At 42.7% G+C, this 21,472-nt stretch overlaps 1 protein-coding gene across 1 annotated transcript in view; it reads right to left on the bottom strand.

Annotated features, from left to right (window-relative positions):
- MALRD1 (MAM and LDL receptor class A domain containing 1) overlaps positions 1–21,472 on the bottom strand; it is a 295,587-nt gene that overhangs the window by 10,733 nt on the left and 263,382 nt on the right. The window contains exons 36-37 of the mRNA XM_050890929.1: positions 1,647–1,729; positions 1,464–1,554 (exon numbers count right to left, since the gene is read on the bottom strand). Coding sequence (XP_050746886.1) covers positions 1,464–1,554; positions 1,647–1,729 — 174 coding nt within the window. The remainder of the gene's footprint in view (positions 1–1,463; positions 1,555–1,646; positions 1,730–21,472) is intronic.

Below are 21,472 nucleotides of genomic sequence, written 5' to 3'. Positions count from 1 at the left end.
GAAAAGAGACAGCTTTGAAGATGAATTCTGGAGAAGAAAATGAGAGGTGAGGGAAATCTAACAACATGAAAACGGACAAGGCAATGCACAACAGGAATTGCTGAAAGGCAGGAAGGGACAGTGGTAGGTACTCGCTGACTGAAGGATCCAGCAGAATAAGTCAAGAGATGGGCAGAGAAGGAATACAAGTGTTACAGGAAATTAAGACACAGCAAAAAAAATTTTTTACATCTTAAATTTGGGAGGAGAGAGAAAACAGAGATTATCAGAAGGATGACAGGAAGGGCTAGGAAATATATCTGTGAAATGATGAACTGTCAGTCTAAGGCATATCTTAAAAAAACTCTGAAATCAAATAATTGGATGAAGAGGTATCTCTAGTACTACTAGTACTGTTATTCAAAGCACTTGAAATAAATTTTAACATAAACCACCACCAATTTTGCTGATTTTTTTTTCCTTTACTGAGGATGCACTTTATGCTGTAGGATGTCAGAAGATAATTTAGTTGCTATTTGCACAGTACTAACAGCAAGCACAGTACTGGACGGAAGAAATATAGATTTGGAAAAAAAAATAATCACCATCTAGAGCACTCATTCACCACGAGTAAGACAGGTCCTTGTACCACAAGCCAAGAGGTCTGTACTGGGAGGAAGCTACTGCAAGATGGCTGTATTAGATAATTGTTGTGAGACGAAGTGGTAGGGGAAACGGGTGGAAGGAACAGATAAGGTGACATTGGTGAGACACATCTAAAGAACCACTGATTAAGATGACTAATAAAACATTAAAACAGAAAGTCAGATTGTGAGTGTGTCTGTAGTAACTAAAGTAGAGGGGGCAAACACTATGATTTGTAAAAAAGGTTGCGTAATTCTGCAGTCTCACAGCTTGCATTTTTTCCAATCTATTAAAGCTTTTTATGAAAAACCCTAGTATTTTAAAATAGACACCCCCCCCCTTTTATTCCATCCAGTTATCACAGGGAAAGTTCTCAGATGTGGGTAAATATTGAAATATTTAGGGCAAAAATGTCCTCCCAGGTGCATGTGGTACTCAGTAGCTTCAGGAAGAGCTGTGAATCTGCCTGTAAGAAACTAATCTGGCCTCAGAGGTTTCAAAAAACCATAAATACCTTCTATTTTTCACATGTAACTACCATGTACAAAAATCAGGGCTACTGCTGTTAAGGGGGATAAAAGGTGAATTTTATAATTTAGGAATAATCATACAATGTTGCAATCAAAACATTCTAAGCGGTCAAACCTTAACTCAGTGTTTCCAGACTGGGGTCCACTAAGGTCAGTTTTTGTTGCAAAGCTAGGTTTTATGCTTAGTGTTGCATATGAAGACAAACAGACTGTGGGGAGATTTAAAAGTTGAAACCAAAGAGACTGGGCAGTTAGCTATTGCTTTGTGCCACATTTGTGTCTGCTACACTAAATAAAAGTTTCACTTACGTTTCTGGCACTTTCTTCTTCGAAAGGAAATACAAGGCAGCAGCTGTAATTTTAATCAGCAAGAAACCAATACCCAAGCCAATCCAAATATCTGCAAAATCGGAGCAATCAAAGACACAAATAAGTAAAAGGAAACACTCAAAGAATGAATTGAAAGATATTTCTTTCTTGTCACAGACTCACCATTTTGAAGGAGACTTGAAGTTGGAGGCTGAAGAGGCTTAGCACTTATTTGGCAACGGTTTCCTTTCCATTCTTTTCCACATCTGTGAATAAAACAACAATTTTTGAAAAAGGGAGAAGCAAGGATCATAAACAGTGACAGGCACACAAGAAATGCAAATCCTTTTGAGCACTTTTGCCAGTGACTAAAGCTCACCCAGGAATCACAAAGGGCAACATCAAAGTTAAGAGAATGAAATGTAAGTGAGAAGTACACAAAACAAACCTAAGAGAGAGAAAAATAAAATAAAACAAAGTTCAAAGATTAGAATTGGCTGCCTTGTCCATGTTGCCATTGTATTATTCTCCCACAGCAAAAGAAATTTGACTAATTTCCCTGTTATCCCTCATGTCACAGTTAAATACATTTCTGAGCTGAAGATCTGGGACCCTAATGTAGAGACAGATACATGATTAGAGATGAGAAAGGTGTTTTTCTCTCCCTACTTAATCTGTCTCTCTTTTGTTTTTCTATTTTCCTGTAAAAATGACAGCCCTTCAACAAATGCCTCTTCAAAACCAAAGCACTACATTTGAGCTAACAACTGCAGCCGTGTCAAATTATTCTAAATTTGCTGTTTGGTTCAAATCCAGTCTTAATTTGAAGTAACCAAAATACCAACAATCTGACACAAGCTTTGATGTTTTACTTTACACTTGTTGCTTAACAGTTAATCACAGCCACCAAAAAAGTGTGTATCATTTCTCACTTTAATTTGTCTGGATTTAGCTTTTGGCTACTTGCTTTTATTGTGGCCTTCTCCATCAGAATGAAGGGACCTTGGAGACCCAGGTGAGGGCCGGCTGCCTCTGCTGAGACAGGTGCAGTTTGGAGCACCCCGTGCAGCCCTTCCAGGTACCCCAGGGAGCTTCAAAATGGCTGTAGGCACCTACGTTTACAAACCCTAAATGAAGACTAGTGTAAAGGGTTGTTAGAGGGATAGCTACATATTGACATCTAAGTTTCAGGCACCCCACCTGGTGAGCTGAATCCCACCCTGAGTGTCACACTGGAATGACTTCTACCGACTTTTCACTTATCTGCATGGCTGGCAGTTTATGAGCTTCATAAATTTTCAACTTTTTTTTAAAAAAGGAGCATCGGAAAGAAGTGGTGGTAGTAATCCAGTTTCAGTCCTACTAGTCGAATGAATAGGAAATTAGTTTCACTTCTCATTATTTCTCTCTTTAGAGTTTCACAAACTATTAATATGGGGTGGATTGTATATTGAGTTGCTTTCTCACTGTAACACCAACATTTTTTTCATAGTCACCAATTTTTATAAGGTAATTTCTGTTTTGTAATTGTGGTTTCCTCTCCTGCCCTTAAATGTATAACATGAAATCTCACATATACACAATTAAATCTTTATAATAGGGCTATTTTGTTTGAACATGTGAGAGAGAACTTCATGTTGTTTGTCATGGTTTAGCACATGGTATTGCCTATGTGCCTTAGCAGTTGCACACTGAGTTAACTGAGGCACTCCAGAGGGAGAGGAGTATTTCATTTTCCCAGAAAATGACTGAGAGTGGTGGATGTAGGGAGAGGAAGGGTAGGATGGCAGGAGCAGTAAGCATCTGTCTGGAGCCTCAGTGAAATTTAGGAGAATCCTGAAAGGATCAGGGCATGTCGGAAAGCAAATCTACATCCCAGTCGCAGACTTGACAGGAGGAAGGTCATTTCGCTAAAGACCAGAAGAGGCTGATGCAGGATTTGTTGCAACTCAGTGGACCATTGAAATATAGTGGGCAGAGAACGTGCTGGGAGGAAAGTATCAGCTCTACTCAAACACAGTGGGCAGAGAGAGATTTATTTAACCCATTTTACCCCACAGACCCAAGTTTTCTCTGGTTAAAGGGTTACCTTGTTCAAGGTTAGTAATTGGTATACTAATGAATCCTAGCTGTAGAGACTGGAGCCAGCAGCATATTCTGACATGCTCATTTTAAAGAAAAAGTGGCACAATTTCAGCTGACAGCTCTGGCTGAGCTGGAGACCCATTGTATTCAGTGACTGAAAATACCTGGTCCCTTCAGTCCTCCTTCTTCTTTAACATAGTACAAAAAATCATGTCATTCATAAGCTGTTCTTTTATGTGGACTGCTGATTTTATACAAATGTCAAATTGCAGTTGGGCTCATACCAAGCCCTGTGGATCCATGTAGAAACATTGCAGTCTGATGGTAATCACTCATCAAAATAATTTTCTGATTGCTCTCGATTGTATAATTTCCTTTCTCCCCCTTTGCCAGATTTTCTGTTGAGCTAGATATGCTTTTAACCAAAATTGCCCTCTTTCTTGTCACTGCAGAACTTACTTGACTGTAAAAGAAAGAATGAGAAAACAGATTTGCAGCTGTGCACAAGCACTACTCAGACATGGCAAAAGAGGTGCCATCTGCTGCTCTGGAGCCACCAGGGCATGGCTCACCTCAGAGCTGCGAAGAGGTAGTTCTCATAAAGCAGGTGTGTGTACTGGTAAGAGTATGGGAAAGTCCTGCTACCCAGAAATAACTAAATATATCTTCATATGCTATGTTTCCATGTATTGATGAAATATTTCCACATATTCATGCTGTGTTTGAATTATCAATAAAAAAGTTAAGCACCTTTTAATTATATAGATAACTAGTTTATCTTCTTGTATGTACATACAGGTTTTATAATCAACTACTAACTACCTTAGGTTTATTCCCCTCTCAATCTCTGAATCCCACCAGTATTGTTTTATGTTACATGACTGTGCTGGTTTTGGCTAGGATAGAGTTAATTTTATTCATAGTAGCTAGTATGAGGCTATGTTTTGGATTTGTGTTGGAAACAGTCTTGATAATACAGAGATGTTTTCCTTATTGCTGAGCGGTGCTTACACAGAGTCAAGGCCTTTTCTGCTTCTCATGCCACCCCACCAGTGAGTAGACTGGGGGTGCACAAGAATTTGGAGGGGATACAGCTGGGACAGCTGAACCCAGCTGACCAAAGGGATATTCCATACCATATGACGTCATGCTCAGCATACAAAGCTGGGGGAAGAAGAAGGAAGGGGGGGACGTTCGGAGTTATGGCGTTTTGTCTTCCCAAGTAACCATTACGTGTGATGGAGCCCTGCTTTCCTGGAGATGGCTGAACACCTGCCTGCCGATGGGAAGTGGTGAATGAATTCCTTGTTTTGCTTTGCTTGCGTGCATGGCTTTTGCTTTACTTATTAAACTGTCTTTGTCTCAATCCACGTGTTTTCTCACTTTTAGTCTTCCAATTCTCTCCCCCACCCCACTACGGGGGAGTGAGCGAGTGGCTGTGTGGTGCTTAGTTGCCACCTGGGGTTAAACCACGACAATGACACACGCCACTTAGGAATCTGATGTCAGGCTATCAACATGTGTAATTTTGGCCAGTGAAACGATTTTCCACTGTGCCCATCTAGGCTGTTACCAAAAGTGTCACCTTATAATACTGCCATTGCTTACGAAAAAAAAATTGGGTAAAAAATGGATTAAGATGGAGCAAAGATAGTATCTCTGAAACTTGGTAAGTTATTAAGACAAATTCAAAAGGAAATAGGTGGGAAAAAATATTGCAAAGCATGAAGCACAGGGACTATTTATCGGGAGAGGGAGGAGGCAAGGCAAAAAAGATGAAAATAGTAAAGATAACATAGCTAATCCTCAAGGACCAGGATGGAAAAGGAGTGCTAAACAACAAAAAACTTGAAGAGTGAGTATATCATTTGGTTAAGAACTCCTACTTGTATCTTCACACATTAATTTACTTGTTCATTTTTATCTTTGGCAGGAGAACTCAGCAATCATCCCTGCCACTGAGGTAAAATATAAGACTATGAGAAAAATCTGGGTTATAATTTGGATATTCATTCAACTCTTCCTAAGGTTTGGCTGTTCATTACTTACAAAATGCCATCTTCTCAAGTAAAAAAAACAAGAGAAAATAAGAGTTACAGCTAGCTGAGAAGCCTGTAACTTTCAGTGAGGCTGCAAGAAAAACATGGGAAAATTGTTGTGGTGGGTTGACCCTGGCTGGACACCAGGTGCCCACCAAAGCCGCTCTATCACTCCCCTCCTCAGCTGGACAGGGGAGAGAAAATATAAAGAAAGGCTCATGGGTCGAGATAAGGACAGGGAGATCACTCAGCAATTACTGTCATGGGCAAAACAGACTCGACTTGGGAAAAAAAATAATTTAATTTATTACCAGTCAAATCAGAGCAGGATAATGAGATATAAAACCAAATCTTAAAAACACCTTCCCCCCACCCCTCCCTTCTTCCCGGGCTCAGCTTTCCTCCCGATTTCTCTACCTCCTCCCCCCCATAGCAGCACAGGGGGATGGGGAATGGGGGTTTGGGTCAGTTCATCACACATTGTCTCTGCCACTCCTTCCTCCTCAGGGGGAGGACTCCTCACACTCTTCCCCTGCTCCAGCGTGGGGTCCCTCCCATGGGAGACAGTCCTCCACGAACTTCTCCAACGCGAGTCCTTCCCACGGGCTGCAGTTCTTCACAAACTGCTCCAGCATGGGTCCTCTCCACGGGGTGCAGTCCTTCAGGAACAGACTGCTCCAGCGTGGATCCCCCACGGGGTCACAAGTCCTGCCAGCAAACCTGCTCCAGCATGGGCTCCTCTCTCTCCACGGGTCCACAGGTCCTGCCAGGAGCCTGCTCCAGCACGGGCTTCCCACGGGGTCACAGCATCCTTCGGGCATCCACCTGCTCTGGCGTGGGGTCCTCCACGGGCTGCAGGTGGATAGCTGCTCCACCGTGGACCTCCATGGGCTGCAGGGGGACAGCCTGCCTCACCCTGGTCTTCCCCATGGGCTGCAGGGGAATCTCTGCTCTGGTGCCTGGAGCACCTCTTCCCCCTCCTTCTTCACTGATCTTGGGTGTCTGCTCTGCAGAGTTGTTTCTCTTACATATTCTCACTCCTCTCCCCGGCTGCAATTGCTGCTGTGCAGTAACTTTTTCCCCTTCTAATATGTTATCCCAGAGGCGCTACCACCGTCACTGGTGGGCTCGGCCTTGGCCAGCGGCGGGTCCATCTTGGAGCCGGCTGGCATTGGCTCTGTTGGACATAGGGGAAGCTTCTGGCATCTTCTCACAGAAGCTACCCCTGTAGCCCCCCCACTACCAAAACCTTGCCATGCAAACCCAAGAAAATTGTTTATTAACATCTTTGGCTCTCAGCTGATACAAGCACTGCCTCTGGCTTTTACTAAAGCCAAGCATTTCTGTGCCCAGAATAGGGGGAAACTTGTCTTAAATATCCAAAACAATCTTGTTTTATAGATGTCTTACAAGTTTTTGATCCTTTTATATCTATCCTCTGTAGAAACGCTAGCTGACTAGTGATAGCTGTGGTGGAGAAATCACTCTCTAACTTGAGAGGAGAGAATAGAATGAGATTTTTAATGGCACCAGTATCTGCCAGTAACTCAGATTAGAGAATATAACAGTTCTAGATCATGAACTTAAAATAAAATATAAATTATTCTAAACAAGCTACTCCAGTTATTTCACTCCATTGGAAAGCTGAGGGGTATTTTCAAAACAAATAAATATTTTGGGCATGGTCTTCTATAGGATAGTCAGAGGTTTTGATAAGAAATCCAGAAGACTGAGAAAATTTTACAGGTCTGAAATGTTATACCATGTCGTGGTTTAACCCCAGTCAGCAACTAAAGCACCATGCAGCCGCTCCCTCACTCCTCCCCGCTCCCAGTGGCATGGGGAGGAGAATCGGAAAAAAGGGTAAAACTCGTGGCTTGAGGTAGGAACGATTTAATAACCGAAGTAAAATCTAATCCTAACAATAATAATAATGAAATATATTAATAATAATAATAGTAATAATAATAATTGTAATGAAAAGGAATATAACAAAAAAAAAAAAGAAGAAGGAAAAAAGAAAAGAGGAAAAAAACCCAGTGATGCAGAATGCAATTGCTCGCTACCTGCTGACCGATGCCCCAGCAGAGATCTGCACCTCCCGGCCAACTCCCCTCAGTTCATATACTGAGCATGACATTCTATGGTATGGAATACCCCTTTGGCTAGTTCGGGTCAGCTGTCCTGGCTGTGCTCCCTCCCAGCTTCTTGCACACCTGCTTGCTGGCAGATCATAGGACACTGAAAAATCCTTAACTTAGGATAAGAATTACTTAGCAACAACTAAAACATCAGTGTGTTATCAACATTATTTTCCTACTAAATCCAAAAGACAGCACTGTACCAGCTACTAAGAAGAAAATTAACTCTATCCCAGCTGAAACCAGGATATACCACTATATATCATTTTATATTAAACAAAATCCAGAAACCATTGAAGGCCATAACCAACCAATCAAACAATTTTGGAAGCTATACAAAACTTATACAACAAAACACAGAACATATTGTCCTTAAGGAATGAGATACATGTACCTACTTCTCTGAGTCTGACTTTTTGCAGCCTTCTGCCTGTGCAGTCCTTTGCAACTGTGTGAGGTATGTGTTGAAATGATGTTGTTCTCATCTAGTGACATTTCGCATAGACTTTACACTCTGTCCAATGCATGTAGGACTAGGTGGTTGATAAAAAACCAGAAGTGTCCCTCTTTTCACCAAGGAATAAAATAAAAATATCAGGAAAAAAGATGGGAAAGGCAAGTTCCAAACCAAGCGTGGTATTAGTTCATAGTGTTTTTGAGGACATAGAAGAGGTTTCCTTAGCTGTTTATACTGAGGGCACAGAATACATATTCCTGTGCTTTTGCAGTCACAGCAATACAGTCTCAACCCCCAGACTTGGTCCTTTGCCTGTTACTGCAAAACTGTATCAGTGAATAACAGTAATAATACCAGGCAGCTTTATAGGAAATGAAGTCAAACTTAACCTTTCTACTGAGCAATCCTTGACACATGCAATCCTGAAGTGAACTTTAATTAATCTAACAGCTCCAGGTAGGTCAGAGCAGCCTGTGGTACGCACCCAAGAGGTGGCTCACTTGAAGTCCACTTAATGAAGGAGAACACTTTTAACTACCTACCCACTGCTGTGCATGGACTGTACTTACAGGGCTTTACTTTCCGTTGGGAGGCAGATAAGTTGCTTCTTCAAAGTCACTGTTAGCTTCCTCTCTGATGAGAGCAGCTGGAGATATGTAAATGCTGATATAGTGGAAGGACCTTACAGAGTGCAGATCAACCATGTCTTCTGAGCAATGTATTAAATCTTCATTAGCAGGGTAATGGGAGTTTTGAAGAGCTTCCTTAATAATCCTTTTCTGCTATTTTATTTTTAAGACAGACAACACTGAAAAGGCTCTGAATTTATCTCTTGAGCCATGAAGCTGATATTCCACATTATTTATGAACAATTAATTTCCTTGGACTAATTACATCTTGACTAATTAGCAGCACCACATTTTACATGAGTCTTAAGCTTATCTGAAATACAGAGATAGCCATTGCAATGCATTCAGACAGGAAGTTCCTCATAGTTGAAACAGGAGGAGCAGGAGAGAAAGACAGATGAAATAGCACTTTAATACTTCCATCCCAGTGCACATCCTAATCTATCCTGCCTGACAAAATGTCTTCTGCTACTAGCAAGTTCTTATGCGAAAGTCACCCTGGAAGGGAGAATGTTAACCCTCCAAATTTGTTTCTAGGATTTCCAACTCATTATTTCCTAATATAGATATTAGTAATGCAGAGGAATGAACTTAGCATTGCCTTTGTTGCTGCATTCTGTGCCTGCAGTTATGGCTTATCTCACTCAGAACAAAAAATAAAAACCAGACGAGGTGTCTGTTGTTTTTGATGTTCATTCAGGGCAGTTTTAATTTACAAGGACGTGTCTGACTGATACACTGCTGCATTTCAGAATATCAAACTTGGTGCTCTATTAAAGGTAGCATATGCAAAACTCAAAATAAATCATAGAATCATAGAATCATAGAATGGTTTGAATTGGAAGGGACCTTAAAGATCATCTAGTTCCAACCCCCCCTACCATGGGCAGGGACATCTTCCAATAGACCAGGTTGCTCAAAGCCCCATCCAACTGGGCCTTGAACACTTCCAGGGAGGGGGCACCCACAATTTCTCTGGGCAACCTGTTCCAGTGCCTCACCACCCTCACAGTGAAGAACTTCCTCCTTAGATCTAATCTAAATCTACCCTCTGTCAATTTAAAGCCATTACACCTTGTCCTATCGCTACATGCCCTTGTAAAAAGTCCCTCTCTGGTTTTCTTGTAGGCCCCCTTTAGGTACTGGAAGGCCGCTATAAATTCTCCCTGGAGCCTTCTCTTCTCCAGCCTGAACAACCCCAACTCTCTCAGCCTGTCTTCATAGGAGAGTTGTTCCAGCCCTCTGATCATTTTTGTGGCCCTCCTCTGGACCCGTTCCAACAGGTCCATATCTTTCTTATGTTCGGGGCCCCAGAGCTGAACACAGTAGTCTAGGTGGAATCTCACAAGAGCAGAGTAGAGGGGCAGAATCACCTACCTCGACCTGCTGGCCACACTTCTTTTGATGCAGCCCAGGATACAGTTGGCTTTCTGGGCTGCAAGTGCACATTGCCGGGTCATGTTAAGCTTCTCGTCAACGAACACCCCCAAGTCCTTCTCCTCAGGGCTGCTCTCAATCCATTCTCTGCCCAGCCTGTATTTGTGCTTGGGATTGCCCTGATCCATGTGCAGGACCTTGCACTTGGCCTTGTTGAACTTCATAAGGTTCACATGGGCCCACCTCTCAAGCCTGTCAAGGTCCCTCTGGATGGCATCCCTTCCCTGCAATGTGTCGACCGCACCACACAGCTTGGTGTTGTCAGCAAACTTGCTGAGGGTGCACTCAATCCTACTGTCCACGTCGCCGATAAAGATGTTAAACGCCAGTCCCAATACTGAGCCCTGAGTAACGCCACTCATCACTGGTCTCCACCTTATCATAGAATCATAGAATCGTTTGGGTTGGAAAAGACCCTTAAGATCATTGAATCCCACCATTAACCTAGCACTGCCAAGTCCACCATGAAACCATGTCCCTAAGTGCCACATCTACATGTCTTTTAAATACCTCCAAGGATGGTGACTCAACCACTTCCCTGGGCAGCCTGTTCCAATGCTTGACAACCCTTTCCGTGAAGAAATTTTTCCTAATATCCAATCTAAACCTCCCCTGGCACAACTTGAGGTCATTTCCTCTTGTCCTATTGCGTGTTACTTGGGAGAAGAGACCGACACCCACCTCGCTACAACCTCCTTTCAAGTAGTTGTAGAGAGCAATAAGGTCTCCCCTGAGCCTCCTTTTCCCCAGGCTAAACAACCCCAGTTCCCTCAGCTGCTCCTCATAAGACTTGCTCTCTAGACCCTTCCACCAGCTTTGTTGCCCTTCTGTGGACACACTCCAGCACCTCAATGTCTTTCTTGCAGTGAGGGGCCCAAAACTGAACACAGTATTCGAGGTGCGGCCTCACCAGTGCCAAGTACAGAGGGATGATCGCTTCCCTAGTCCTGCTGGCCACACTATTTCTGATACAAGCCAAGATGCTATTGGCCTTCTTGGCCACCTGGGCACACTGCTGGCTCATATTCAGCCTTCTGTCAACCAACACCCCCATGTCCTTTTCCCCCAGGCAGCTTTCCAGCCACTCTTCCCCAAGCCTGTAGCATTGCATGCCGTTGTTGTGACTCAAGTGCAGGACCCGGCACTTAGCCTTGTTGAACCTCATACCGTTGGCCTTGGCACATCGATCCAGCCTGTCCAGATGCCTCTGTAGAGCTTTCCTACCCTCAAGCAGTTCAACAGTCCCCCCCCGCAACTTGGTGTCATCTGCAAACTTACTGAGGGTGCACTTGATCCCCTCGTCTAGATCATTGGTAAAGGTATTAAACAGAACTGGCCCCAATACTGAGCCCTGGGGAACACCACTTGTGACCGGCTGCCAACTGGATTTAAATCCATTCACCACTACTCTTTGGGCCTGGCCATCCAGCCAGTTTTTTACCCAGCAAAGAGTACACGCATCCAAGCCATGAGCAGCCAATTTCTCCAGGAGAATGCTGTAGGAAATGATGTCAAAGGCTTTACTAAAGTCCAGGTAGACAACATCCACAGCCTTTCCCTCATCCACTACGTGGGTCCCCTTGTCATAGAAGGAGATCAGGTTAGTCAAGCAGGACCTGCCTTTCATAAACCCATGCTGACTGGGCCTGATCACCTGATTGTCCTGTACGTGCCGCGTGATGGTGCTCAAGATGATCTGCTCCATAACCTTCCCCGGCACTGAGGTCAGACGGACAGGCCTGTAGTTCCCTGGATCCTCCTTCCAGCCCTTCTTGTAGATGGGCGTCACATTGGCTAACTTCCAGACAACTGGGACCTCCCCAGTTAGCCAGGACTGCTGATAAATGATGGAAAGTGGCTTGCTGAGCACTTCTGCCAGCTCCCTTAGTACCCTTGGGTGGATCCCATCCAGCCCCATAGACTTGTGTGTGTCTAAGTGGTGTAGCAGGTCACTAACCATTTCCCCTTGGATTATTGGGGCTTCATTCGGCTCCCCATCCCTGTCTTTCAGCTCAGGGGGCTGGGTACCTGGAGAACAACTGGTTTTACTATTAAAGACCGAGGCAAAGAAGGCATTAAGTACCTCAGCCTTTTCCTCATCCTTTGTCACTATGTTTTCCCTTGCATCCAATAAAGGATGGAGATTCTCCTTAGCCTTCCTTTTGTTGCTAATATATTTATAGAAACATTTTTTATTGTCTTTTACAGCAGTAGCCAGATTACGTTCTAGTTGGGTTTTGGCCCTTCTAACTTTCTCCCTGCATAACCTCATCCTTGTAGTCCTCCTGAGTTGCCTGCCCCTTCTTCCAAAGGTCATAAACTCTCCTTTTTTTCCTGAGTTCCAGCCAAAGCTCTCTGTTCAGCCATCCCGGTCTTCCCCACTGGCTTCTCTTTCAGCACATGGGGATAGCCTGCTCCTGTGCCTTTAAGATTTCCCTCTTGAAAAATGTCCAGCCTTCCTGGACTCCTTTGCCCTTCAGGACTGCCTCCCAAGGGACACTGTCAACCAGGCTCCTAAACAGGCCAGAGTCTGCCCTCTGTAAGTCCAAAGTAACAGTTCTGCTGACTCCCCTCCTTACTTCTCTGAGAATCGAAAACTATCATTTCGTGATTGCTATGCCCAAGACAGCCTCCAACCATCACATCACCCACAAGTCCTTCTCTCTTCACAAATAACAGGGCCAGCGGGGTACCTTCCCTAGTTGGCTCACTCACCATCTGTGTCAGGAAGTTATCTTCCACACACTCCAGGAACCTCCTAGACTGTTTCCTCTCTGCTGTATTGTATTTCCAGCAGACATCTGGTAAGTTGAAGTCCCCCATGAGAACAAGGGCTAGTGATTGTGAGACTTCTCCCAGCTGCTTATAGAATATTTCGTCTGCCTCTTCATCCTGGTTGGGTGGTCTGTAACAGACTCCCACCATGATATCTGCTTTGTTGGCCTTCCCTCTGATTCTTACCCATAAACACTCAACCCTATTGTCACTGTCATTAAGCTCTAGACAATCAAAACACTCCCTAACATACAGGGCTACCCCAACACCTCTCCTTCCTTGCCTATCCCTTCTGAAGAGTTTATAGCCATCCATTGCAGCACTCCAGTTGTGTGAGTCATCCTACCATGTTTCTGTGATAGCAACTATGTCATAGTCTTCCTGCTGCACAATGGCTTCCAGCTCCTCCTGTTTGTTGCCCATGCTGTGTGCATTGGTGTAGATGCATTTCAGTTGGGCTATTGATCCCGCCACCTTTTTGGGGGGAGAAGCCCTAATTCCTACATGACCATGCTCAGGCGCTTCTGTGGTTTCTAACACATCAATAACCCTCGTGTCTTTGCTGCCGCATGGATCTCCATCCCCTACCTCCACTGAGACAGCAGACCAATGGACCTCGCTAGCACACTGTCCCTCAAACATTGGTGTGCTGCCCCCAGGCTTGTCTCTAGTGAGCCTGGTTTTATCCCTTTCTCCCTTTAAATCTAGTTTAAAGCTCTCTCAGTGAGCCCTGCTAACTCCTGTGCAAAGATCCTTTTCCCCCTTTAAGACAGGTGTATTCTGTCTGTTGCCAGCAGGCCTGGTGTTGTGTAAACCGACCCATGATCAAAAACCCCCAAATTCTGCCGTTGACACCAGGCTCGGAGCGAGGTATTGATCTGCTGGCTCTTCCTCTTTCTTCCCTCATCATTCCCTGCAACTGGAAGGATAGAAGAGAACACTACTTGCGCTCCTGATCCCTTAACCAGTCTCCCAAGGCCCTGAAGAGTCTCTTGACTGCCCTCGGACTTCTTGTTGCAACTTCATCACTGCCTATCTGAAAAATCATTAATGGATAATAATCTGAGGGCCATACCAGGGTAGGAAGCTTTCTTTTCACATCTTTAATCCAGACCCCAGGGAGGCAGCAGACTTCCCTAAGAAGTGGGTCCAGTCTGCATATTGGGCCCTCTGTTCCCTTCAGAAGGGAGTCTCCTATGACAATGACTCATCTTTTTTTCTGTATGGAAGCAGTTTTGATGCAGAATGTAGGCCGACTTAACCTCAGCGACACCGCCAAGCTAGATGAACCATCGTCCTCATTGTTTGGTTCCACTTGCAGAGCCTCATATCTATTATGCAAGGGCACGTGGGAAGGTGGGGTAGTCACAGAGGAGACGTGCCTGCTGCGCTGGGCAGGAACTTGTTGCTATTGCCCCCTATCCCTTAAGTCACTGTGTTCAGCCAGGCAGAGAGAGGATAGGGAATCCTGCGTATCATGCATCCTGTCTGCCTGTTGGGCCTGTCCCAGGGAAGGTAGGGTGCCATTCCAATAGTCTATCTCTCTCTCGCACTCCCTGATGCTCCTCAACCCACTCACCTCCTCCCGAAGCTCTGTCACTAAGCGGAGGAGTTCCTTTACCTGGGTGCACCTCCCACAGGTGTGCTCACTACTGCCCTCCGATACTGGCATAAGAGCAGGGCACACCCTGCAGCCTGACACCTGGGTGGCAGCATGTTCCCACCGGAGCTCTGTCTGGGCAGCTGTGGCAGTCGTGGTGGGTGCAGAGCTTAGAGAGGCCACGGCTTTCTGCCGGGTGGATACCATTGCTCCCTGGTTGAGCTGGCAGGGCTTCAGTGCCCTTCCCGCACACCCTTCTGTGCAAAGTGCCACGCAAACTGTTGCGCCATGCCCTTGCTGACATGCCACGCCCTGTTTGCCCGCCCTGGTCGCTACCACTCCCCAGGGGCTTCTTTTATACATGTAGGGGGGCTTGGCCGCCATTGCTCCTGGCCCCGCCCAGGTCCCATCAGCCGCTGTCGCTGTCGCACGAGCTGTGGGCTCCTGGCAGCTCTCTCAGCTCCCCCTGAGGTTCCCCTGGTTCGGGAAATCCCCCTGTGCGCCTCCCTAGAGCGCTCTGCTGTGGATTGTGCCAGCACTGGAGCCGCTTGCCTTGGCGACTGCAGATGCAGTTATGTACTTGATTGCTCATTTTCCTCCTAGCATCTGATTCCTTACTTGTGCAGTTATTTTCTCCAGTCTGAGATAGATAAACTCTATCACTCTAATTCATCAGTATTATATATGGCTCTGGGGTAGGGGCAAATGACAAGAGAAGAGCTTTGCAGTAGGGAATCAAGTCCATGACCTCCAAGAACAAGCGTGAACACAGCTCCTCATTAACTTGGAAAGAAAAAGTTCCAACAAGCTGTATTTTCAAGGAAGACTTTGATGCATGTGGAAAATTGAATGCTGAAATCTTTTGGGTTTGGGTTTTTTTTCCTTTCCTTTTTTTCTTTTTTTCCCCAACAGCAGTAATTACTAATGCTTCGTAATGACTAGGGTTGTTCAATATAAAGCAGTGTTCTGCATTTTCATTTTTCAAAGTTGTTAGCTTTTATCAATATACTGTATTGGTTTCACTTTTCTCAAGAGCCCTCATGTTTTATGCTGAACCTGATAAAAGGTTAAAAAAAATATTAAATCATATGTGATGTTAATCTAGCAGCATTCAGAACATTAAATACTGAATATCCATTCAGCATCTCCTCTGCACTTCTTCAGATTTAATAATTTAAGTGTCAATCTTGTTTATGTTAAAAAGATTTGCATTAAAAGGCAGACTGAACATTAAGAAAATGTCCTGAAATGTTGATCATCTTTTGTAATCATGGAAATGCCTACAGAATTTTTATTTTTACTTATTTATTTAAATCTACAGAGGTGTGTAAAAGGAATTGCTCAACAAGGAATGGAGACAAAACAGAAAAATTAGCTGCTAGATAAACAGTGACCAAAGCTGCTTCTGCCCACAGAAATGTCATATGTAGATGGGAGTGAGGTACACCTAGCGTGTGATAAATGTAAAAACAGCACTAATTTCTGTCTACAAGTGTCCATAACATAGCTCACTCAGTTACTGACAGAAAACAATTAGCAAATGGGAAGTACATTCGTACTTGTGGGAGTGCTCGCTGTCATTCTCACCAATACCTCTTGGCCAAAGTACACCTTTTCTCTGCTGAGAGGAACATCTGCTTTTCTTATTTTTATCTGAAACATTCATCATAGAGAAAATCTAATCTGCTGTATCATGGGTACATTCAGAATGACCAACTGTTAGTCAGCTAACAGTTTAGTGTGCATGGTATTAGTAGTATGTAAATTAAGGCAGTAATATGTGGATGACTAGCTATATTTTCCTGTGAGTATGACTGTACACTTTATAGTATCCTTTAGAGACTGTACTTAGTTATGAATCTGCCACAAAGCACCAAGCCAGTATCTTCTGTGTGAACCCAGATTTGCCATTGCTATGTTTATAATACTTTTACTATGTTTATAATACATTACACGGGGGTCATTACACATGAGTGCTGACATTATTCAGGAGCTGTGCCATACCTATTGAAGTGCAGACTACTCCAGGATTGGTGACAGAGGATACAGGGGGAAAAACCCCCACCAACCCACAACTTAGTTCTTTGCAGAAAACAGAGATTTTAGATCCCTCTGCTATATCAGTGTAGAAGTTTCTCTGCTCACTGGCCTTTGCAATCAGTCTTAAGCAAAATAAGCTTCACTAGACACTTATGAGTATGATGAAAACAGCAACTCCTCATTCCATTATGGGAAAAAAGTAACCTCTACTTCAGCAAAGTAGTTATCCATTTGCACTCTAGCTATTATTAACAATGTACTCGAAAAAAAATCATACTCTCTGATTAGTCTTTATTGCTGAATCAAAGTATACAAAATTCCAATAGTGAATGTTGCGTGAGTGGCCTTAGAAGATATTATACTTATGGTGAATGTAACCTGTTGCCTGCTGACTGTAGCTGGAATTAGGACCCACATTATTACATTCATGGTTAAGCTCACAGATGTGGGACAAGGAGAAACCTCTCTTGGAAAAGACAGGTGAAGTGGATGGTAACCTTGAATGTCAAGAAGCTGTAGCATGTAGATAAGGGCACATTAACCCACTGGGAGAGAGTCAGATGTTCTCTGAAACACTGTGTGCAGTTCTGATCATTCCTGTTCAGGAAGATGGAACAAGGCAGAGGAGGACTACTAAGGTAAGCAGAAAAATAGAAAGTCTGTCTCACAAGAGGATTCCAAAAGAGTTCAGCTTGTTTAGTCTACTGAAGCAAAAGCTGAAGGACACATGGTTTTTCTCTAGAAACACTTTGGAGGATAAATAACAGAGGTATTGAGGGACTTTTTAGGTTAATGGAGGATACTGGCACAAGCACAAATGGGTATAAACTGGCTATTAATAAATTTATGAGGAAATTATTAGAAAGTATCCAAACAGAAGAGCAAGGCTCTTATCCTTCCTCCATTTCTCATAGCATGTTGCTTCAGAAGAGTCAGCTAGTATCCTCTGTACTTGGTACCACGTACTCCAAAGATACTCAGATCCTGGAAACTCCCAGTAACACAGCAAGGTAGAGAGGAATATACAAGCCAAGAATTCCCCACAATTGGTCATAAAAGAAAGCTAAATAAACTTCTGAATAGAATTATATGATGTGACTGTGTGTACTAACAAGGGCCTGGATTTGAGAACCCAGATATAGCTTCTGTTCTGAAAACTGCTAAAATTCATAACTGGCAAATACAAAAGAATCAACATGAGGCAGAGTAATATGAGATATAAACAGATTCTAAAAGAAATGTAAGTTCTCTGAGAAAAGACCTATGCATCCTCATAGATTATTCAGTGAAAGTAACTGCTCACTTTGTATCATAAAAGCATGCACTATGCATAAAGAGTAAGATAGAAGACATTAGAGATTACAGTGATTAAAATCATGTGGCAGAAACTGAAATGATCAGTTTTAATTTATACAGAAGATGAGTGGGAGCAGATATGCTGAAGGTAAACAAAATGATATATGGTAAATGGAAGAAAAATTGTGTGTTGCTGTCTATCCTCTGGAACATTCAATCAAACTGAAAGGAAATACATCTTAAACTAATAATAAGGAAGCTATTTGTCACATAGTGCTTAACTGACCTGGGGGGGTCCTTGCCGTAGCAAGTTTTAGAAGCCAAGAACTTAATGATATGTGCTAGAGAGAGCTCCTTAAAACAGAGAATGAAACTCTTTAGAGATTGCAGAGCTTAAAGTGCTAACTGATGGCAATTTGGAAGAAAATTCATATATTGGCATCATCATTTTCCACAAGTATCTTCCGGTTTCTTTGCTCCCAGGGTGTGCTGGGAGCTGCTCCCAGGTCCCCAGCATGACACACTGTGATTACTCATTGCTCTTATAGCCACAATGAGAGGTTCTAATTACAGCCTGTGTTGAATAAGAAAAGGTAACCGTTAGAAGGAAGGACTCAGACAGTGTATCTAATTGCTTTTTGTATAGATACACAATGAAACTATGGTGACCAATTTTAAAGGTTTAGAGTGGGACTTAATTTTTCTGACATTAACCACCTGAAAAGGGAGGTATCTAGAGACAGTCCGGACAAGCTTAGACTATATGAAATAGAGACAAATCCTCATCTGGATCCTTTACCATTGGTTATAACAGTGTCACGATGACTAGTTCAGATTAGATAGGTGCATTTAGCTGTTACACAGCTAGGCAAGAGGAAGAACACTTTAATCCTTGCTGTTAAATGTTTAAACAGAAAACAAGCAGCGTCTGATGTTAGAGTAGGAGACGAGGGTGAGCTTTGTATCAAGGACAGCTTGCAAATGACATCCTGTTAGGTCCAGGCAAACCATTTATTTAAGGGGGAAGGATAAATACTATCTCTAGCTTCAGTTGTTTTAAATAGAGATGATTGGAAAATTTCAGAGCAAATATTTCTTCACTGAAATTAGTTGACACATGAAAAACCTTATATATCACAGATAAATTGAATTTAAATTTTAAAGAAATTCTGTCAGAGTCTGAAACCTGCCTGATCTCCTGCTTGATTTCTTGTCTGGCTCCTACCCTAAAAACCTTAGAACAAACCCAGATTTTGAAGTTACTCTGCTGAGAATTACACTGATTTGAAAAACAAATCACTTGATGGCTTCACTAAAATTCTTCCTGTTTCAGACCGATGTGATAGTCTTGTACATGACAGATTTTTTTCCAGTGTATTTTATCCTATCTTAAGGAAATGCCGACCTATATGGAAATTACTTGCTGTGTCATTTGCTTTTGTGTCTTTACTCTTCAATGAAATAGGCCCCAGCAGAATTCATTGAGGGTTGGTATGTGGTGTGCACTCTATTTTATGGCACAGATTCATTCAGCTACAGCAATGAAGCAGAAGTATGTGCTCACAGCAGACGGTCAGACCTGAAATTCACCATTTCAAACAATTACACTGTTTTTATGCTACCTTTTCCCACCTTCTTAAATAATAGTTTTCTGGTAACAGATTTTCCACTATCATAAAATAATGGTTAAAAGCCCCAGCGGGACAAATCACGAAGCTACTCCTGGCACTGAAGAAAGGATATGGTGCTAGATTCAGTGGGGAAATGACTATTCACTTAGCTAACCATTAAACAAAATAAAGGTCTTAAGATTTCTTCCATTAAAAAAAAAAAATAAAATGGAATTTTCTCTAGGGCAAAACCAGTATTTCAACCCAAATTTATTTAAAGGTCAAACCACCAGAAAGGGTATTGTTTAATTCTAACTGATGCTGACATGAGACATTCACACAGCAGAAAAAGAAACAGCTTGAAACAACGTAGTAGGTACATTGATCACTGTCCACTGGAGATCAGAGTTCAAATTGCAACTGGGTCCTGAGTTTCAGCCCACTGCTTTTGAGTCTGGAGCTGTGCTTTGTAATAAGTGACCATCAGGATAAATAACCTTGCCCATAAAAAACTCTTGTCATTTTAAACTTGGATAAAGCAGTGAAAATTAGTCATTTTGTGAACTAGAATTAAAAGATGGGATACTGGGAGCGCAGGGCTGGCACCTTGCTGACTGAGGGAGGTTTGGTACAGGTACTCCAAGTGATACACCTAGCACAGAGAGCATTCCACTAGTGAGAAAAGGGACTTATCTCCATTTTCTCTTACTCTAAGGAACCTAGGAGATTGAAGTAAGACAAATTACCATTTACAACATGAAGTGAACCTACTCAAGAAGTCTGTATCAGTACAGCGGTATCTGAACTGTTGAAGCAAAGTGAAAAAGTTCACTGAAGACATACACCCTAGCTTAAATCAGCTTACAGTAAAGAACCAGTGCTTTATGCCAGTCTGCCTGTCCATCTTGTTTCCCAGTTCTTTTTTTTTTTTTGTCCAATCTTACATGCCTTTCTTTCTTTGCCCCTCTTGTGTTTCTCTTTCTTCTATTCTTTCTCTCCCTGCCTTTTGCTATTTGTGGAACATGCACTTGGAGCTGATGCTTGATTTGCTCTTGAAGAACACTCCAAGAAGGGGAAGAACATAGAGAGAAAGAGAGCAAGGAGAGAAAGAGACAGAAGCATAAATCTCTAAAAACCACTTTTTACATGTTTGTGTCTCAGATATAGCCCCTAGCTGCAACTTCTAGAGGACTAAATAAAGATTAAGGAAAGATCTGACAGAAAGCCTGACCGTGCAGCTGTATTGACAGCTGGTAGCAAAATTCTTTTGCTTTCAGAAATGGCACTGATTTCATATTTAGGCAAAATTAAGAAATAATGCAATAAAGTATAGAAGAGACATCTAGTTTTAAGGTAGACCCGTTAATTTCACAGAAAAAAGCTTTTTGCTTAAATGACAGTTCTGTTGATAGAACAGACGTGGTTACATATCAGTAGAAAACCTAATAAAAGATCTGAATATATTTACAGTGGCTGGATTTTTCCACAGAGACCTTCCTTTTCTTGCTTTGTTTTTGCTAGATTGTGGGTTTGTTTTTTGGGGGGTGGAAATTTTTGTTTTGGTTTGGTTTTTACTGTTTGCTCTCATTGCCTTTATTCAGACTGTAACTACTACATACTCACTAGTTCGTTGTCTGCACTATAACTAGTTAGGTAAGAAATAATACGTATTTATTGCAAAATCAGTTCACATATCTGCTTTTCACTGCTGTTTACCCTCTGAATAGCTTTCATATGGATGAATCTGCAAAGTCCAGGTGAAATTAAACAGTTATTTAAAAAGCTTGAGCAATGGAGGGGTTTTGTCTGTATTAAAACACACATTTGGCACAAATAAAAAAAAAGTCATAAAATTATTTTCTTTCCTTTCCTGCTGCCCCTTTCCAACATTGGTCTAGTC

The sequence above is a fragment of the Gymnogyps californianus genome, chromosome 2 (assembly GCF_018139145.2).
Source record: "Gymnogyps californianus isolate 813 chromosome 2, ASM1813914v2, whole genome shotgun sequence".
NCBI lineage: Eukaryota > Metazoa > Chordata > Aves > Accipitriformes > Cathartidae > Gymnogyps > Gymnogyps californianus.
This window is presented reverse-complemented; position numbering and strand designations above follow the sequence as displayed.